Source organism: Mesoplodon bidens, assembly GCF_964165515.1.
Source record: "Mesoplodon bidens genome assembly, chromosome: 2".
Taxonomy (NCBI): Eukaryota; Metazoa; Chordata; class Mammalia; order Artiodactyla; family Ziphiidae; genus Mesoplodon; species Mesoplodon bidens.
Window position 1 is genome coordinate 87,420,563 of NC_138177.1, and position 21,260 is coordinate 87,441,822.

The 21,260-nt window shown below is 51.3% G+C and overlaps 1 protein-coding gene across 1 annotated transcript in view; it reads left to right on the forward strand.

Moving 5' to 3' along the window:
* Positions 1 to 11,860: 11,860 nt before the first annotated feature.
* Positions 11,861 to 21,260, forward strand: part of KCND3 (potassium voltage-gated channel subfamily D member 3) — a 223,226-nt gene continuing 213,826 nt past the window's right edge. Inside the window, exons 1-2 of the mRNA XM_081224878.1 lie at positions 11,861 to 12,384; positions 19,338 to 20,515. Of these exons, the coding sequence (XP_081081004.1) occupies positions 19,410 to 20,515 (1,106 nt within the window). The 5' untranslated portion in view covers positions 11,861 to 12,384; positions 19,338 to 19,409. The remainder of the gene's footprint in view (positions 12,385 to 19,337; positions 20,516 to 21,260) is intronic.

Consider the following 21,260-nt stretch of genomic DNA (forward strand, 5'->3'; position numbering starts at 1 on the left):
TACCATATGACCCAACAATCCCACTACTGGGCATATACCTTAAGAAAACCATAATTCAAAAGGACCCATGTACCCCAATGTTCATTGCAGCACTATTTACAATAGCCAGGACATGGAAACAACCTAAATGTCTGAAGACAGATAAATGGATAAAGAAGTTATGGTATATATATACAGTGGAATATTACTCAGCCATAAAAAGGAACAAAATTGGGTCATTTGTAGAGTTGTTGATGGACTTGGAGTCTATCATACAGAGTGAAGTAAGTCAGAAAGAGAAAAACAAATATTGTATATTAACTTATCTTTGTGGAATCTAGAAAAATGGTATAGATAAACCTATTTCCAGAGCAAGAATAGAGATGCAGATGTAGAGAGTGAACATGTGGACACCGAGGGGAAGGGGAGATGGGACAAACTGGGAGATTAGGATTGACATACATACACTGCCATGCATAAAATAGATAGCTAGTGGGAACCTGCTATAAAGCACAGGAAACTCAGCTCGGTACTCTGTGATGATCCAGATGGGTGGGATTGCAGGTGGAAGGGGTGGTGGTGGTAGAGGGAGGTCCAAGAGGGAGGGGATATAGGTATACATATAGCTGATTCACTTCATTGTACAGCAGAAACTAACACAACATTGTAAAGCAATTATATTCCAATTAAAAAAATTGAAGCGATTGTTGAACTAATGTTAGTGGATGAAGACCTATCAGTTCAATTAAAATGTCTATTGAATGCCAAGCTCTGGGCTAGGGCTCCCCTCTTAATACTTAGGTGGGACGGGGGTGCAGATAAGCACACTCACCCCATGTGTCCTGGGCAAGATTGCACCTTGAGTTGGGAGTTCAACTCAACTCATTAACATTTGACGTGGGTGGAATGGGAAGTAAAAGGAATTTCCTAGGGAAAACCCGTCCGTAACTCGCATCTCCTCACTTCCCTCAACACCATCCCACCTCTGAAAGCAGCACTGTAACCCACTAAGAAGGCTGTCCTATGTTTCCTATTTTGTCCATTTCAAGAATTTGTAGCAAAGAGAGAGCCGTCTAATACTGAACCTGGATGGCAAAACTGAGGCAGGCATGCGATGTTGACAACTTACCACTCTGGGGATTCCAGTCGGTCTGGATGGGAGAAGTGTCCCAGGAAGAAAGGGTATTCACTCTTTGGTCAACAAAGGACAAGGAATTTTGTAACTTTTTAAAGCGTGTGTGTGTGTGTGTGTGTGTGGTTTGTTTTGTTTTGTTGTTTTTTTTTTCACCCTGAGCCCTCCCGTCTCCATTCTTTATGACTCTGGACAGGATTTAACACATACACTTAAAAAATGGAAGAATAACTTCTTAAATTTGCAGTAAATGTATTGTTCAATAGATTTGATTTACTAGTTATGAGCCATAGAAGAGCCGCTATAGCGATTTATTGTGTCGTCTCAGGAGTTGGAGTCCACTGCTTCTATCTGCTCTAATCCCCATAAAAATAATCCAGTGAAGGGAAGACCCACGGTGCATCTTGGCACCAGCTTGGGTTGTAACTGCCACACCCCAGTCAGTATATCAGGGTCCCCTTCCAGACGATGAAGCCATGACAGGTGGGGGAGGGGTGGGGCATGTCCCATGGATTTAGTGTCATTTGTTCTGAGTCGTTAGTTGGGGTCAAGGAGCAGAGGTCTCCGGGCATTGCAGCTTGTGAGAGATTTATAGGGCTCCACTTGCCTCGCTGGTGACTCTGCAGAGGGAATTAAATGGAGGGAAAACCTGTGTGTGTGCGTGCGCATGCGCTGAGGGAAGGGAAGGACCAAGGCTCATAATTCAGAGGGATTCAGAAGGGTCAGCCTCTTGGGGAAAACCTCTGCAAGATAGTCTCTGCTTTTGATTCCGAAAGCATCTGAAAGCATTTCCTTCCTGTTCCCCAGGGAAGACTTGGAAAGGTGGGAGGTTCTATAGCTGGTGGGGGCAGGGGGGAGGGGAGGGTTGGTCGAGAGAGACAGGGGAAGACTGTTCCAGGCTGAGGGGCAGGTAAGGCCTCCAGGGAGAAGTGTTTCCAAGCTTAGCCCTCCACGTAGGCTCAGCTAAGCATAGGTGGGGAAGCAGGATAGAGTTCCTGCAGAAGGAATAGTCTGAGCAAACACTCTGGGGCTTAGAGAGCTGTCGCACTTCCCAAACAGCAGGAATACAAGTGCAAGGGGTCCAGGAGCAGAAAGTGGAAAAGCAGAAGACATGAGGACTCGACAACAACATCAGACAGAGGAAGGTATGTCTGCTTAATTCAGAGGGCAATGGGGATTCCTAGAAGGATTTCAACCAAAGGGCAACATGTTTGGACTTACGTTTCGAAAAAAATCACTCTGACTGCTGTGCGGAAAATGGATTGAAGAACTAGCCTCCTTGGTTGGGCTTCCATTTCTGGAAAACTCCCTGCCTATCCTTAGCCTAGGCCAAGAAGCACCTCCCTGGGTCGCCTGCTACTCTCCTGGTGTCCGATGTTCAGCAGCTGCACGGGTGCTGGGGTGAGAATGAGATGCGGCCCCTGCTCTCAGAAGACACAGTGCAATGAAGCAGGCAGGGCTCATCCTGTTTGAGAAAGTCAGAGCAAAGCATGTTACCAGTGAGTACAGGAGGGTCACAGATTTGGCCAGTGGGTTAACTGGGGGGAGGCAGGAGCAAACGCCCAAGGTCTGGGTGAGGGGAGAGGCCTGTCATTCCTGAGGAAACCTGATTTCTGGCTAGACCACACTCTGTCGTCTCATGAGCAGCACCCCTAGCTTTTCTGTGGGGGTCTGGGGAGAGATGCATTGTGAAAGCTGGGTCTATCTAAGACCAGAACTTTCTGTGATGATGGAAATCTTCTCTATCTGTACTGTCCAGTGTGGTAGCCATTAGTTACACGTGGCTGTGGAGCACTTGAAATGTGACCAATACAGTGAAAAAACAGATTTTAAAATTTTAATTAATTTTAGTTTTAATTTAAATAGCCCCACATGTTTAATGGCTACCATACTAGCACAGATCTAAGATGTGAGATCCTTGTAGACAGTTCTACCAGATGCCGAGCACGTGAGAGAATTCTTGTAAGCGAGTCTTGTTTCTTGTGTCGGGGGCAGTGTGGTAGAACTCAGGGCCTTGAATGCTGGCATAGTCAGACTTAATGTTTAAATCCTATCTGTGCCACTGTATTGGTCAGGGTAGGCTTACTACTTTAACATACAAACCCAAGGTTCAGTGGCTTAACATAATAAAAGTTTATTTGTTTTCATTCATTTCATAGACAAATTAAGGCTAGGAAGGCTCTCTACTCCACACAGCCATCCAGAGACCCAAGATCCTTCCTTCTTGTGAATCCACCCTCCTCCAGGTCCTTAACATTCTCTGCATTCAGCCAGTGGGTAGAGAAAGAAAGAGCACACGTAGGATTGCCCTGGATGTTTTTTATGGGTCTGACTTATACTACTTTGGCCAAAACTTAGTTACACAGCCAAACGTAACTTCAAGGGATCCTGGGAAATGTAAGGTAGCTATGCCTATGAAAAAGAGGAACTGAAGTTGATTAGCATCTAGTCAGTCTCTGCCACAGGTACCTACTAGCTGTGTGACCTTAGGCCTTAGTTTTCTTATCTGTAAGATGAGAGTAAAGTAAGAATTGGTGAAGGCAAAATGAAATAATTCACGTGAAAAATGTTAAATCCAGTTGGGATTCATGACTATAACTCTCGCCTCTCAGTTTTGGTCTCATTTTAGTTACTGGGCAGCAGCTCTGCTGACACCAAAAAGCTTGCACGTGGAAACATCACTGCAAGGCATTTTATGCATGCTCCTTTCTCCCCAAGGAGCAGGTCAGACTTTGGAGAGAATTCAGTAAGCCCTTGTGCTTGTCAAACCCAAGGACTACCCCTCAGACACAGATGCAAGTACTGGCCAAACGATCTTAGCATCATGGGGGTAGGAGGAAGAGATCTTATCCCCTGGAGAGATGGATTTTGATGGCCATAGGAGGGTGCAATTACTGAAATATTTACAGATGGAACTACATGACATCTGGAATTTGCTTCAAAATTATTAAGGAGTGGTGATGAGTAGGGGTATAGATAAAAGGTGATTGGCCTTGAGTTGGTAATTATCAAAGCTAAGTGGTAGGTTCATGGGGGGTATATTATACAATTCTCTCTTCTTTTGTGTATGTCTGAAATTTTCCATAATGAAGAACATTTTAAGGGCCATGAAGATCCTTCTTTAACAGGCTTTGCAGAGAAATCCAGAAACCTCTTATGACCTTGCAGTATGGGGACAGTAGCTGGACTGTGTTTACTTACTTGTTGACTCATCAAAGCAATGAACAGTTTTGCACCTGGTTCTCCCACAAACCCAGTGAGGCAGAAACACCCAGCCCCAGCCTTGAGCTCTGAAGAAGAAATGAACTTGAGCCTGAGTATCACAGATATGCAGAGCTGCAAGGGCTTTGGCACTCATGAACTATGTCTGTTTACCAAAAAGAGGTTGGTATAAAAAACTGGTATATAGATCCCCTCATCAGAACACTTGCAAAGGCTACAGATTTGATTTTCTAGCTGCAAAATTCAGAAACAGCCCACCTGGTTGCTTATAGTTGTATCAATGTGGTCAGTTTTATGAATGGACAGTGATTCTGTGGAGTCAGGAGGCCTCCTGTCCGCCCAAAACATACCCCATTACTTGGATGGAGCCTCAAATCCCACTCACTCTATTTCATGACCTTGGCTTTCATTATCCTGTTAAAATGTGAATACCGTATCTCTGGACAGGATAGTCACTTACACATTAGTTTAAATGATTTATCAGTTCTTGCTGATGAGGAGGGAATGGAGAGAAATAGGCATTGAAACTCAAGGCTGAAGAAATGGGGTGCCACAGAATGGAAGGAGAAGCCAATAGAAAAACATGTCTAGAGACAAATTTCTCTGATTTCACACATTTCCTGGGGTCTTGGTATGAAGAATAACCACATGGAAAGAACTTGAGTGACCTCTCTGAACGTCTTCACAAACAAGCACTGGAGAGAGCTGTGCCTTAGACTTAAAAGCTCTAGTTTCAAACATGTGTAAAGTCAATTACAAGATTATGGTAACAGCCAATACTTTACTTATAAATGCATATGAAACATGTTATATGAATTATCGAACTCAATCCTCATGAATGCTGTGAGTCAAGATGATCACTATAATCCATTTTACAGGTGAGGTAACTGAGGATCAGAGAAGTAAAGTAGCTTGCCCAAGGTCACACAGCTTGTAAATTAGAGCCAAGATTTGAAGCCAGATCTATCCTGAGCCCATATTCTCACCTCCACTGTCGTAGGTTTCCTGATGTGGTTTACACACAATTTTATACTTAAAGTTCAGCAAGCTTTGGTCTTGGCATCTCTTTGTGCCAAGCCTAGGTTCTGGCTATCCGTTTTTTTTTTTTAACTTATTTATTTATTTATTGGCTGCGTTGGGTCTTCGCTGCTGTGCGCGGAGGCTTTCTCTAGTTGCGGCAAGTGGGGGCTACTCTTCGTTGTGGTGTGTGGGCTTCTCATTGCAGTGGCGTCTTGTTGCGGAGCACGGGCTCTAGGCACGCGGGCTTCAGTAGCTGTGGTGCACGGGCTTAGTTGCTTTGCGGCATGTGGTATCTTCCCGGACCAGGGATCGAACCTGTGTCCCCTGCATTGGCAGGCGGATTCTTAACCACTGCACCATCAGGGAAGCCCTGGCTAATGGGTTTTTGACAAGCCTTCTAGCCAAGTTTTATGGTGAGCACAGTCACAGCTGCAGGCAACCCAGGTGCATTTCCAACTGACAGCATCTTGGTTGTTCCCAAGGTGGTGATATTCTAGGGATGTGATTGACATTCTTCCAGAAAAGAAAGAAAAGACTTCCCTAAAAACCAATCTGGTTCAAGAGCAGAACACTGGCCTGGTCTCTGCGGACAGCATCCACTGAGCTTCTCTTTGTAGATCCGAAAAGGCTGGAGGAGGGGGGCTTTGGGGCTCTTTTCATCTAGGACCAGTCAAAAATCGAACACCCTCATGCTTTCTCTCTGTCCTCATGACAGTGCTTCAGCTCAGTCAGATAGAATCTGGAGACTGAGCAGTTGACAAATTTATCACATATTCTCAGTTACACACAATCAAGGGAGCCATGGGAATGAAAGTTAAAATAAATCCCTAATGCAACGTTCTTGAGCATCTGCAATGTGCCAAGCACTGAGCTAGCACATTCAGAGATGGCTAAGATGTGGTCCCTCCTTAAACAGCTTAAAGTCAGAGAGGGAGGCCACCGTGCAAACCACCAAGGTAATAAGAGAATAAAATCTATATTTGAAGTATGCAGGAAGGACTGTGGGAGCCCAAATGGGGAATGCTTAGTTCCTCCTGAGGTGTGGAGCTGAAATTAACCAATACGTCTTATGTGACCTTTGGGCTGGGTATTGAAGGTCTGGGGCTGAGTGGAAGCTTGCTAGGAAGACAATAGGAAATAGGAAGTGGTGGAAGGCATTTTTGGAAGACAGTACAGCACGTACAAAGGCACGAGTGTGAAAAGACGTGATTTGGTCAAGTAGCAGAGAAAAGGGCTGCGTGCTGGAAAGAAAAATGAGTGTGAGCAGAAGAAGGTAAGACCAGAAAGGAAGAGCAGGAGATGACAGGATCAGAACAGGTTTTTTAGAGGAAAGGATCTTTTGCAGAAGGTTGAAGGGGAGTGGTGAAATGAAGCAGAGGGGTGCCTGTGTACAAGGATGGAGATGCACAGTAGATAGTTAGGGGTCAGGGAGAGCTCAGGAAGCAATGGTCAGCACCTGAATGGGCTTGAAACCAGGGGCTCCTGTCAACTCTCCAGGGAAATGGGCAGATGGAGATGCAGAGAAGATGAAGGACAGAACTGTGGGAAACATCAGCACACAAGCAAAAGGAGCCACGAGGGAAGAAGAGAACAGTCCCTGCACCTCTGATCTGCACCTTCAGCCTCTACCAAACCTCCTCCAAATTCTCACCAGCAAGAAGCTGAACAGATGAGTAGTATTTTTTTCCTTCCAGTGCCTGTGTCCCCTTCTCATATTTGCTTTTCTTCTCCCCTCCCTTCCTCTTTCTTCACCTAGCATCTCCCTCTGAGGGAGGTCCTGATGAGCAGAAGCCCTCCCCACTGGGCTATGCCCCACCACGATCTGCCTGGGTTGGAGCTGGTCCCCTGGAAGGACTGACTTTTCGAGCCAACTTTGACGACTTCTCATTTGCCATCACTGGTCTAAGCATCTTGGCTAATGCAATGAGCACCCAGGCAACTGCTGGCCTCCCAAATGGGGTTAGTGCTGCAGGGAGTGAGGCTTCCTCCACTCCCTCAGGAAGGACCCGAAGCATCGATGGTTGTAGGAGTTCAGCCATCAGGCCCACCACTGTTGACAGTACATCCTGGCCTGGCCAAGCTGGGCAATCTGGGCTGATACCCACAGGTGAAGCCCTGGCGTTCTGAGACTGGGCAAAACTCCTCAGCACCCACCACCACCCACCTCACCTTGGAAAATGAGAGAAAGCCAAGGCATCACCAGCCTTTGGCATTCCTCAGGAAGATTTCACCCTGAAGAAAACTCAGAGGGTACAACCCTAGCCTGGACACACTGAGTCCCTACCCCATACCCAACCTACAGAGGAGAAGATAGAAGAGGCCAACAGAGCCAGGTCAAGGGCGTCCTCTTAGGGCAGACCCTCTATCTGACGGAGGGGGCCCCTCTGCTCTCAGAAGAGCAAAAATGCAGCAGTCTGGGGAGTGGCAAGAGGGAGGGTTCAGAGCTTCACACTAGGTGTGCAGCCTGAGATGCATCAAGCACCTTCAGTTTCCCCATCTATAAAATGGTGATTATATCTACGGTACCGGATTATTGGAGAACTAGCAAGGAGTCCAGAATATGGCGGCTCTTCAACTTAAGGCTGATATGTTAAGCCTGATACAATCCAAGGACTTGCAATGCTGCTTTGGATCCCTTGGACAGCCTTCCTATGCTTGGTCCTTTAGAACTACCTCTCCTGTTAGTGGCTTCCTGAATCCCCAGCTGTGGGACCTTGAGGAAGCCACTTAACCTCTCTGTACCTTGATTAGCTGCTCAGGGACTGAGGCAAAATAAACTCTGATGGCCACTGAGTAAATGCTCATATGCCCATCTGTGGGAATAAGGGGTAGGAGGCAATGGCAGAATCAAAGCCAGAGGACCCCAAGCCCAAGGGAGACTCAGAATGAAGGGCCGCCCCTACTAAGTCCCTCACTGCAGCTCTGCTTTCATAAAGCCTTGCTTTACATAGTTAGGTAAATAAGGGAGGCTGCATCCATATGGGTATCTAGGGTCCTTACTTACTTCTCCAGCATAAAATTACCCCCGAGAAATGCCCTATGGGCTTCTGACATGATCCAGCCCCTTCCTTATTCCCATTCCTGTGGTTCTTCCTCTATTCCTCATCAGATGTCTCCCTCTTTGGGGCTGGGAATCAACTACCTCAGCCAGGTGAACTTGACCCATCCTGGGCTGTGGCCTGGCATCGTTATTATTATATGCACAGAGGTGTGTGTCTTCCTGTGTCTGTGCGTCTGGTCCAGCAGTTCTACCTTCCTCTCTAGGCAGATTTCTTCACACTTCCTGTTGGCACCACTCCTGCCTTAAACAGCAACAACAACCAACAGTTATATTGTACTTCCTATGTTCCGGGCATTGTTCTAAGTGCTTTACCCGTGATAATTATTTATTTTCACCAGACCCTATAATGTAGATAGTACTATTTATTGCTATTTTAGAGATGAGGAAATCAAGGCACAGAGAGGTTAAGTAGCTTCCCCAAGATCACACAGCTAGTAAATAACAGAGGCAGGTTCAAACCCAGGCAGTCTGACTTCAAAGTCTGTTTTTTACCTCCAAGATCCACAGCACCCTGAATATAGAAAGCCGGCAACCCTCAGAGGTCCCACCCTCCAAATTCCTGCCTCATCATGGGGCAAATTGGTGAAGTAGTCTAGCCACAAGCAGTGAGGGTAGGAGCAACCCTTATGGACACTCTGAGGCATAGCTTCTAAGAGCGAGCCTGAGCAGAGCAGCCCTGGGAAATCCCCAAACAGACACACCAGCCCCAGCAAGTCAGCAAACTTGGAGGCTGCGGACTTGGCATTGGGCTACCTCTTACCCCCACAGTCCACACGGTGACAAGCTCTGCAAATAGCGGCCAGAGCCACAGGACTAAAGAAGAATCCTCATGTGTGCACAGCTTGGAAAGGACACACACGCAGAGCACAGTCATCCATAGGAGCACCATCTTTAAATAGAAAAGATAGCCTGAAATACACCCTGAGCTCACGTGTGTGCTCTCTCTCTCTCTCTCTCTCTCTCTCTCTCTCTCTCTCCAACACACACACGGCCAGGGCCAGCAGATTGACTGAACAAATGCCTTAGCTGTGCTGGTGGCAAGGGAAGGAATTCTAGTGCCCTGGCAGCTCCTAAATTTCAGTTCCTATTTAAAATATCTGAATTGGGAGCATCGACAAGCTCCCAAATTAGCTTTTTAAATAGAAGCTGGGAGTTAAAGGAAAAGCGGCCGTGTCATGGGGGAAAAGCAATTGAGAATCCTGGCCAGGCCAGGCCAGAGGCAGAGAGGGGAAAGGCGAGGCCAGGCAGTGCTGGAAAGATGCAGTGGAGGGCGGGAGCCCATGGGAGGGCAGCATCTCCAGGCAGTGGCTCCTTCAGCCGACAGAGTCAAGGGGCCTCCCTTCTGCCCATCACTTGCTCTCTCTCTTATTTTCCAGGTCACCTGGTTGTGAGAAGAGATGGTAAATAAAAACCACACTGGCCTAGACTAGAAATTTAAGTCTTTCATATTTTCCTTCTAGATCTTCTCAACAGAAAGGAGAGTATAGTCTATAGCTACTTTACTTAAATGATGAGATGTGAGCCTGGGAGGAATGGGGCCAGGTGTGTGTGTGTTGGGGGAGGGGGAGGGGGGATTCTGAATCAATGCCCTGTCTTCAAACAGGGCTGACCAGGCACAGGAGAGAGCACAATTGTCCTGTAAGTATACCTCTCTGGAGGAGGACGATGCCCCCAATCTAACTGTTCCTGGAAATCTCCAAGCTTTGGGGCAGACTCAGCCCTTGAGCTACCCACAAGATGCAAAACAAAGATGGGAATGCACAAGAGTTCAAACCTGGGCAGAAATAAAGTACCAGGTTTTAACTCTCCCAAGTTGGACATGGGGCTGGAGGACTGAAGGAAACCGCCCTTCCATGGACCTGCCCACCGAGTCTGGGGAACTCCTAGGGGTCAGAGAAGTTGTGAGAAAATTAGCTCTTCCCCGAGGGATGGGAGGAGGGAGGTGGGAGCAGTGCCAAGGCCTTCCCTGAATTCTTCCCTTGTCTGCCAGGGAGCGGCACTGTTGTTAATCATTATTACTGTATGCAAATCAGTATGCAAATCCCACACCGCTCCGGGACTTCTGGCAAATGCTAATAGAGCCCACGCCCAGCTCTTGAAGGGCCAGTGTACACCTTTCAGGACGAGAAGCTGAAGGGGGTTTGGGGGAGAGTGGGTGAATGAGGGGCTCCGAGTCGCCAGGGGCCCACTGGGGCTCAGGCCACAGTGACTTAATCTACAAAAGGGCCAAGGGTTCTCACAAGCCAGAAGCCCCGTCTGGACTCGGAGATGTTCTTTCCCAGCCCCCTTCAAGAACACCCTTCCCTTCACCGCACACTTTGCTTTTCCCTCGGTCTCTGTCTCACACCCAGAACTGTGGTCGCTCAAGCCCTGCGTTCCGGTCCCTGCTGAGGCACAGAGCCGCCTCGCCTCCGGAGCGCCAGGCGATTCCGGGTACCCAGGGCGAGATCTCTGGATTCCGGACACAGGGAAAGCTGGAGCCACGCGGACTGGCAAGGCTCGAGAGGACTGAACCCTCTGCGCACGTTGGCCGAGAGTGTAGGAGTCTGGGCCGTATACCACTCTCTCCGGATGCTCCAGGGCTCCATCCGCCCGGCCCTCCGGGCACGTGCCGACTGCCGGCTCCCCATCCTGGCCCAAGGCATCGGGCAGTGGGAATCCATGGGTTTCGGAGAGGGACCGAGGGACTGGGCGGACTTGGGTCGAGAGTTCACGCTCCCAAGGCCAGACTTTTGGGTCTGGGTACTGAGTACACGTGGAAGGATAAGAGGGCAAATCCCTACCTTCGGGTCGTGCCCCTCGGGCTCTGGAAAGAAATTGGCTCTTACATGGGGCAAGGGCATTGTGTGTCCCCACGAGACCTCTCCAACCCCGGCCACAGAGCTCAGAGCCGCGGCGAGCCACGAAGCTTGCGCGGTGTCGGGCTCCACCTCCCCAAGTGGCAGGGCTCGGCCGCAAGCAAGTGCTGGTGTCGCGTGGACAGTCGGTGAGAGACAACCAGCTGGGTCCACACACACCCCACGCGCGCACACACTGGAGCTCCCTTCCACCTCTCCCCGGGTCCCCAGCACACACGCCCCCGAGCTCACACTCACGCCTACTCCCCGCTCCGCCCCCACCCCCAGGCCGCGCTCACCTTGCCACGCTCACCCCCGGCCCACCCTCGCTGGCACACGCGCTCACACCCGCGTCGGCACACTCCACCACCTCCAGGCACACCCTAGGATTCCTCCACTGGCCTGGGGAGACGCACCAGGCTCTGCCTCGCCTCCCTGCCCCCCACCCTCGCTCACGCGCGCGCCCCTCTACACACACACACACACACACACACACACCCTCTCACGGAGAGTCACTCCCCCTAGCACGCCCTCGCCCTGGGCACCCTCCCGCGGCGAGCCTCCGGGTCCTCCTCATCTCTCCCTCCGCTGCCTGGCGGCCCCGCGCTCTCAAGCCCGGCCTGGAGCCGCTCGGCCGCCGGGAATCTGTAGGGAGACGAGGGCGCAGCCTCGCCGCCTCCCCCGGACTCTCCTCTCCGCCCCGCCCGCGCCGCGCCCCCACCGCCTCCCCCTTCGGGAGAGGGACCTCGCCAGGCAGCCGGTGGCCCGCCGGGCTCCTCTCCGCGCGGCGCCAGCAGCGGCGGGGGCAGGGCGCGAGCGAGGGAGCCCGCGAGCCCGCGAGCCCGAGAGCGGAGCGGCGAAGCGGGGAGGGAACGCGCTGCTGAGCCGGGGCTGGAGCAGCGGCGGCAGCGGCGGAGGGAGGGCCCCACGGACAGACAGACGCACGAACGGACCGAGCCAGGGAGGGAGCGAGAGAGACTTCGCCGGCGAGGAGGAGCGGCGCGAGCCGCGGCTGCTGGGCGCTTCCCCGCGCTGCTGGGTGCTCGGCGCCTCCGCGGCCCCCGGCGCCCGGCCTCAGCTTCCTCACGCGCGCGAGGCGCGGGGTGCGGGGCCCGGGGCTCGCTTCGCCGAAGGTAAGAGGAACGCGACCAGCCTTCAGGAGCCAGGAAGTGCGAGGAGCGCTGCTCCCACGCCTGTTGCTCCGGCTGCCCACGCGGCACCCTCCTACTCCTGCACCCGGGTGGGTGGGCGCTGGGGCGCCGGAAGGATTGGGGGTGGGGCTGGCGCCGTGGGGGAGCAGGCAGCCGGCCCGGGGGCGTCGGTTCCCTTGGGCTGCGGAGCCACCTCCGGGGCAGCTAGGCGCTGTGAGGTTTGGAGGTGGGGTTGTGAACCTCTGCCCTCCTTCCATTGGCCTGCCTTCCCTCGGGGGTGCCAGAGGCAGCGCCACTGGATCCGGCGGCAGGTGGCGACGGCTCGCTTGGTCCCCCGCTCCTTGTGAGGGGAGGAGAGAAATGGCTGAGGGTGGAAGCAGGGAGCAGTTTGGGGCGCTTCAGAAAGTTCTCCAGCCGGGCGATCCGGCGGTGTGCCTACCAGAGGCAGGGGGCCCGCACATCTGGTCCTGTCCGACGCCGCTTCCACCCTGCGAGCTCGGAGAAGGGTCTCTGAGTGACACCGTGGGCCAACGCGGCCCGGGGGAGGCCGTTCCTAAGGACTCACTTTGCGAGATGTTTACACTGCGGATGAGGCGCTGAGGGGACTGGGCAGAGAAGTTACCTGGAATCAACTAAATTCCTGCACTTGCTTAGTGTTGACATTTGAATCGAGTCCAAGATGTTCTGCTTTTATCCCGGGCAGCCGTGATATGTCAGCAACAGGCTGAGGTTCCGGACCTGGAATCTGATAGCAATGAGAAGGCTCGGTTGTATTTCTTAGGAGAGGGTGCCTGAACTTTCTCGCGATCCTAGGTACAATGCAATCTATTTAAGACCTGGTTGCTACGTGGTGCATGGTGTATTTTGCATGAATTCACAGTGATGGTTAGGTTTACGCCTTTTTTTTTTTTTTTTTTTTACCATTACTTCAAGGGAACCTGGATATTAACCGTCTGTAGAAAAGCAGCCTGGGCCAGCACGAATTCAGTGCAAAACATGTGTATCTTTCCCCATGTGGACATGTTGGCACAGGGGTGGGAATGGATGTGTTTATTTTTCCTTGTCTCTACTTGAATGCAATAAAATCCAAGTACACAAGGGACCCCCAGAGGAAGAAAGATTAGTGGCTTGTTCCCTTTCGCTGCTGAAGAGGCTGGAGGAAAAAACAAGAGTTCAGGAAAGTGCCCTGGCCAGCCTAGGAGTGGCAGTGCAGAAGAGGAGCTCTGTGTGTGTCCCAGGCCTGTACCCCAAGATCCCCAGCTTGGCACTCTGTCAGTTTCGTGCCTGCTTATGCAAACCCTGTGGGCACAGGAGAATGCCCCCTGGGTTGTCAGGACCTTCTCCTCCCCCAGACTGGCCCTATTCTGGGCTGAGCGATGTGTCGTAAAATTGTGGAAAGTAAAAGTTTCCAGAGCCTCTCCACACCCAGCTCTCTGCCGAGGTCACTGAAGGGCAGACCTTGGTGACATGACGTTTTTGTTGCCTTGTGCCTGTGCTCAGGTTAGGTGTCAATCCCCAGGACAGGCTGCCTGGTCACTTTGCCCACGTTTGGCCCTCTACCTCCTCCAGAGAAGTTGGTTAACAGGGCTGCCTTTTTACAGCAGGCGAATGTGTTTCCCTTTTCCAGGGTTTTATTTTTCTTTTCCGTGTCATTTCAGCACTCACCTGTTTTAAATGTCTCTTCCCCATCCTCCCCCACCCCCATCTTTCCCACTGTCAAACTCTTCTGCCAAAAACAAAAATAGCTTCAGATTTTTCATTTGTAAGGCGTCCACGTCCTAGTAAAACCTTGGCATTTGAGGCCTGTGCAGTGCCATTGGCTGGAAATGGGGCCGCACTGTTGTGCCTGTTGCAGGAATTCATACCCAGGTCGGCTCCAGGAAGTGTTGGTGCCCATCAGGGGGTGAGCGCTGTGGTGATGGCCTTGGAGAAGCCCTGCTTGAGCCGGGTCATGCCGACACAGTTTGTGTGGAGGGTATGGCTGATATGGCCGTAGGCATGGTATCTGGTGGGGGCACCTTTCCTCCCCTTCAAAACATACACACACACACACACACACATACACACTCACACAGAAAGTAGCAATGGGGTAATTCCTCCCTTTTTGGTACCTTTTACCAGGGGAACAGGGCTCGAAGCTCTGGAGACAGCCTAGCTGTTGCCTGGCCTTCTTTGGGAAGATTGTCCCGGATTAATGCATGGCGTCAAAGTTTGGCCTTGGGACCAGAAGCTTTTATGATAGATAGAGAGGGACTGTTCTTCCTACCCCAGCTCTCAATTATTCATCTGAGAGCAGTTTGTAAAATACCCAGGGCCCTTGGAGAAGAGGAGATTGGCATGGGGTGGAGAGCGTAAGGTGATGGGGCTCAGCTTGGTAGAGGAAGGTAGCAGGCAGTGAGGCTTGGGAGTCAGGGTGAAACAGCACTGGGCACCACCCTATCAGGGTGCACAGCTGCATACCTGGCCCAAGCAGGGTGCTGCAGGGTACCTCTTGGCTCAGTGGTCTCTTACTCTTTGCCACTGGAACCCCTCAAGTTCCTGCCTTTCTGAGCTCCATTCTGGGATAAAGTGGGAATGTTAAGAGTCAGAGGTCCAGGGCCCAGGGCCCAGGGTCTGGAGCCTGGCCCTCTTTACCCTCCAGGGGGGTGGCCAGGGGTTCTGTGGATGAACTGGGCCTTTGATTGCCTTGAGTTCTAAGCATTGCAGGTTGTGTGCCCTTTTCTGGGCACTAGCCTCATCAGGCATTCCCAGAACTGCCCTCTAAAAGGAGGCTCAGACTAACTCTGTCCCCACAGCAACAAACCCAGATGCTCTACTTCCTGCTTTGCAGGGGCGACTGCCATGGAGAGGTCTCAGCGAGACCTGAGCTACAGGCTTGATGTCCTGGATCCAGTAGAATCAAGGATTATTTGAGCTAAAGATCTCCTTGTCACTTTCTTGTCCAGTTATCTCATTTGACAGATGAGGGTTGTGAGGCCCGGAGGGTAATGGTGGCTTGCTTCCACAAGTTCAGGAGAGAATTGGAACTGGAGTGCAGGGCATCCAGACCCCATGCTTTCTGCTGCCTGGGGACAGGGTGAGGGGAGTATACATCCTGCTGTCTTCCATGGGAACATCAGTATCTGACTACACCTAGGTCAAGAAAGCCATGTGGCAGTGAGCTGATCGGTGGCCTATTGGAAAATCGTCAACTCCCATATACATGGGAGCATAGTCATTTTGAAGGAGTCTCAGCTCCTTTTCTGAAACTTGTCAGCATAAATGCCCATGTCATAGGATTTTTGTGGAATCAATTAACTGTTGCTGTAAAAGTGCTTAAACCAGTGCCCACTGCATGGTCAGTGATCAGTAAATGTTGGCTAAATCTGAATTGGAATTATCTTGTCACCAATGTTTAAATTGTAGGCTTGCTTCCCAAACTTCTCTTGCTCCTTAGAAAACCTAGCTAAGTGTGTGCTTAGGGACTACAAATTCTCCTAGTAACCTAAAGGAAATACAGGGAGTTATAAGGGTAAATTTCTTGAAGAAAGATACAAAATGCACAGGATGTATTCCCAAGTCTTCTATCAGCAGCATCAGTGGCATGAGGATTACTCACTGCCGTGGATGAATGATCCCCCTGTTCTTTCCTCAGTTCCCGTAATCAAGAACTCATCAGGCCTGTGCTGTTTTACTCTTCTCTGAGTGGTGACATTTAGAGGAATGTCATTGTCATTCCTGATGTCTACTGTGACACCTGAATCAACCTCCCTTTATTGAGGAAGCAGAGGGACCTGTGAATATGCTCCTTAGCATGAAGAGAGGGAAACTGAGGCAGAGATTGTCTCTTTGGGAAAACTCCACTGAGAGCCACAGGGAGTCAGAGGCACTTAAATTGGGTTCATTTTATTCAGATCTATCTTCAGAGTTTACTGAGTGTTTGGAGAGAGAATGCCCACCCTTGAAAACCCCTGATAGGCACGGCATGGAATAAAATCGGTGGACTGCAAATGACATCTATATAATCTGGGATCCCACCTACCAACAGTAGGTTGAGCACCGACTACGCTACCTCCTGAGTTGTCATGTAAATGTTGAGGTATCATGGCCTTTACCCTTAAGGAGCTTCGTGTGGGATGGGTAAAGCGGGGAAGAGACATGGCTATACCCTTGAACTCCACGTTGAAACTGCCTGGGTTTAAATCTCTCTGCCTAATTATTACATCCTTTAGCCAGTTATACCTCCTCATACTTCATCTTCCTCACCTGCAAAATGGGGACGACAGTGGTGTCTGCCCCCTAGGGGTATTGGTGGGGTGCGCTGAGGTGGTCCATGTAAGCATGCAGTACTGGGCTGGCTGGCAGTGAGCCCTCAGTAAACATCAGCTGCTATTCTTCTTACAGGAAGACCTTGAGAAGCAGTGTAGCACAGCACCTCAGGGCACGTGGCGTGGGGTCAGACTGCCTGGGATGGGATCCCCATTCTGCCCCTTTCCAGCTGGCAGACTGCTGAATTTCAGACTTCTTCCTGGGTTTGCTGTGAGGATTACATGAGATGATCCACAGGAGACAATGCAGTGCCTGGCATAGAGTCAGTGCTCAATTATTGTTGGCCATGATGATTAATAAGACAGAGAGGGCTTCCCTGGTGGCGCAGTGGTTGAGAGTCCACCTGCCGATGCAGGGGACACGGGTTCGTGCCCCGGTCCGGGAAGATCCCACATGCCGTGGAGCGGCTGGGCCCGTGAGCCATGGCCGCTGAGCCTGCGCGTCCGGAGCCTGTGCTCCGCAACAGGAGAGGCCACAACAGTGAGAGGCCCGCGTACCGCAAATAAATAAATAAATAAATAAGACAGAGTGTCTGTAATCCAGGCGAGAGGGTGATAGGTGCTAGGGAAGCGGGACAAACAAAGTGCCGAGAGCCCAAAGGAGGAGAGAATTTCAGAGTGGGGAGAGGAAGGCGCATCACAGAGAGAGTGAGGCACAGGTGGGATTCTAACAGGAGGGCTGGGTGAAGGGGGAGGATATTCCCAACAGAAAGGAAGAGTGCCCACAGACAGAACCCACAAGGGCTGCACATGAGCCCGTCTGTGGTCTAGGATGGGTGCGTGGGATATGGGGCTGGAATGATAAACCAGGATCCGTTTATGGAAATGCCAGAATGCCGCCAAAGAGTTCGGACTTGATTTTGTAGGCTGTGGGGAAATCTTGCTTAGGGAGATTACCCTGAGCAGAATGGATTTACTGGGAAGAGGAGAAACAGGGTCGGGGAGGGGGGGAGATGAGAGACAAGCAGGCCAGTGGGAAGGAGGCCTGAGGGAAGTGAGGCCTTAATGAGGGCAGTAGAGCTCCTGTCTCATTATTTGGCGACTCTTTGGGTGGAGAAGTGAGGAAGAGGGCCAAGGCGACAGGCCCGGGGTTAGGGATGCTGTGAACAAAAGGTGAAGAGCAGTTTTTTGCAGGGAGGTAGACTCAGCTGACACCTGTCCAGTTTCAGAGGCATCCAGGTGGGAAAGTCCGTGGTGGCTCAGGAATGAGAGGGGGTAGAGATCTGGAAAACCTAGAAGAGTTGGGAGTCAGGAGAAGCAAGCAGGGTTACAAGGAAAGATGAAGATCAAATCCCATTACAAGACTCACCCTCTACCTCATTTCTTTAAACCAGCTGAATTCCAGAGGGTCCAAATAATTCTGAGCCAGGATTGGTTCTGCGTGATCAGTTTAGGATTTGGGAAAATGAGTGTCAACCCCAAACAATTTCCCGCTGCTGTTACGTGTGTTTCTGTGTCACCACATGTCTCCCCACAGATGGTATACATTTGGGATTGCAGAGTCATTTCACTATCATCTTTAAAAAGCCAGATTTGGGAAGGTAAATCTGTTTCCCAAAGCCAAATATAATTCTCTGCGCCACTGTTCCCTCCATCCACGCAGGTGATGGGGAAGTGTGTACTCAGCGTGGCTCAGAGAGCGGTGAGTGAAGGGCCGAGGTGGCCCAGCTCTGGAGGAATCTCTGAGGGTGGAGAGAGGCCAGGTGAAAGAGGCTGGCTTGGGAAAGAGTATTGTTATATAACCCGAGGGAGTTATGGATGGTGGGCAGATGGAGACGGGAGGCGAGGAGTTTGGAGATGGCAATAAGCGTGGATCAGCTTCCTCTGGGAGGGAGAGGGACAATGCATGGAAGGCAGGTAAACCAAGAATCCAAGAGCCCTTTGCAAGGTGGGGGAGGAACCCCAGCCTCACAGCCTCTGCCACATCTTTCTATTATGGCTCTGGGGGCGTGATTGGACACGAGGTTGCTGGATGTCCCAGAATTGCGCTCCACCAGAGTCAGCCTTCTCCATGGGACTTGGGGACAGAACTCCACCAAATCCTGGGTCTACTGTGGTCACCTGCCATCTCAGAGAATTGTCCAGACCTGGGCAGCCCCAGCCTCCTCACCCGTGAAGAGTGGAAAGAATGTGTTTACCTGATCTCCCTCATCCACATGCCATTCCTGATTACCCTAGTGGGTGAAGAGAGAAATAAAAATTAGCATGTTTATCCCACTTTTAAATTCATTTAATGAGAACTCATTTACCCTCTCCCAATTTAAATTCGTAATAATGCCATAACCTTTCGGAGCTGATTATTACCCACGTCTTCCCAGATCTTTCTGCTAAAGACGCTTTCCCTCCAAATGCTCCTGAGCCCTCTTGGAACTTGACAATTTGTCAGGCAGTCAACAAATTCCGGTGATACCACACTGCTGCACGGCCCGGTGGGTGCTAGGTGCTCTCCCGGTGAAGGGAGGGGAAAGAATCAAGTCCCCTCTCTTTGGTGGTGACTTCAGTTCCATTAATTTGCCTTCCAGACTTTTGCTCTTTCACTTACCGATGACCCTTCCCTGTGTCCAATTTCCCACCCGGGGGTGCCAACCAGGGACTCACTGGTTCTCCGCTCTCTCCTCCTGTCTCTAGGGGTCGCTGAACTAACTCTCAAGCTGGTGTGCGCGGTGGCGGAGCAGTGGCCGCCCAAGAGCTGGAGTCACCATGGCGGCCGGAGTCGCAGCCTGGCTGCCTTTCGCGCGGGCTGCGGCCATTGGGTGGATGCCGGTGGCCAACTGCCCCATGCCCCTCGCCCCGGCAGACAAGAACAAGCGGCAGGATGAACTGATCGTCCTTAACGTGAGCGGGCGGAGGTTCCAGACGTGGCGGACCACGCTGGAGCGCTACCCGGACACACTGCTGGGCAGCACGGAGAAGGAGTTCTTCTTCAACGAGGACACCAAGGAGTACTTCTTCGACCGGGACCCAGAAGTGTTCCGCTGCGTCCTCAACTTCTATCGCACAGGCAAGCTGCACTACCCCCGCTACGAGTGCATCTCCGCCTACGACGACGAGCTGGCTTTCTATGGCATCCTGCCCGAGATCATTGGCGACTGCTGTTACGAGGAGTACAAGGACCGCAAGAGGGAGAACGCCGAGCGGCTCATGGACGACAACGACTCAGAGAACAACCAGGAGTCCATGCCCTCCCTCAGCTTCCGCCAGACCATGTGGCGGGCCTTCGAGAACCCACACACCAGCACGCTGGCCTTGGTCTTCTACTACGTGACTGGCTTCTTCATTGCCGTCTCGGTCATCACCAACGTGGTGGAGACGGTGCCGTGTGGCACGATGCCTGGGAGCAAGGAGCTGCCGTGTGGCGAGCGCTATTCGGTGGCCTTCTTTTGTCTGGACACCGCCTGTGTCATGATCTTCACGGTGGAGTACCTCCTCCGGCTCTTTGCGGCGCCCAGCCGCTACCGCTTCATCCGCAGCGTGATGAGCATCATTGACGTGGTGGCCATCATGCCCTACTACATAGGCCTGGTAATGACCAACAATGAGGACGTGTCGGGCGCCTTCGTCACGCTTCGGGTCTTCCGCGTCTTCAGGATCTTCAAGTTCTCCCGCCACTCCCAGGGCTTGCGGATCCTGGGCTACACCCTGAAGAGCTGTGCCTCTGAGCTCGGCTTCCTCCTCTTCTCCCTCACCATGGCCATCATTATCTTTGCCACTGTGATGTTTTATGCCGAGAAGGGCTCCTCCGCCAGCAAGTTCACGAGCATCCCGGCCTCTTTTTGGTACACCATCGTCACCATGACCACACTGGGGTAAGTCCTGCTCTGTTGGACTGGAGAAGGGCGGAGGTTGGATTGACGATGACGCTTTGGATGGTATCAGGATTGGGCAGAGGAAGATGGAGTCGCTTCTCCAAGTTGTAGGAGCAAGGGAAGCCCCTCATCAGAAGAGGAAGGCGCCTGAATGATTTGTTTGGGGAGGACAGGAGTCTCGGAATTGAGTTTTCTTTTTTGGGGGGGCATGTATTTTACAAAACATGGAAAATTAAATCACCATTTATTTTTTTCAGCCATGCCTTCTGTGTATGTGTGTGTGGTGAGGGAGAGGTGAGTGGTGATTGCTGCATGCTTATATGCATCTTGTGCTTGCAAGGGCTGCCTTGAGGAGAAAAACAGCGTAGCAGAAAGGAAGAAGACAGTGAGAAGTTCAGCGAGTGTTGTCAGGAGGGTACAGATTTCCATTAACAGAAGACACCTAGAACACTCTGTTTAGATCCTTCCTGCATTTCTCCTTTGTCGTGTATTTGCAGGCTGTTTTCTCTTTTGCCTTACTTTTCTTCTCTGCTGCCACAGATGCTCAAGGGTTCAGTAGCTCTGAACAGACTTTCTCTAAGGGACTCTGAACTTGGGTTTTCTGCAAAGTGGGGCACCTGGTTTGTTTTTTCTCACTGAAGGAACAGCAGTCTTGCTTTCTCGGCCTGACTCTGTGATGGAATGATCCGGCCTTCCTGGGCGATTGATTATGAGATGATCTGAATGGATCATGTGGTCAGACACA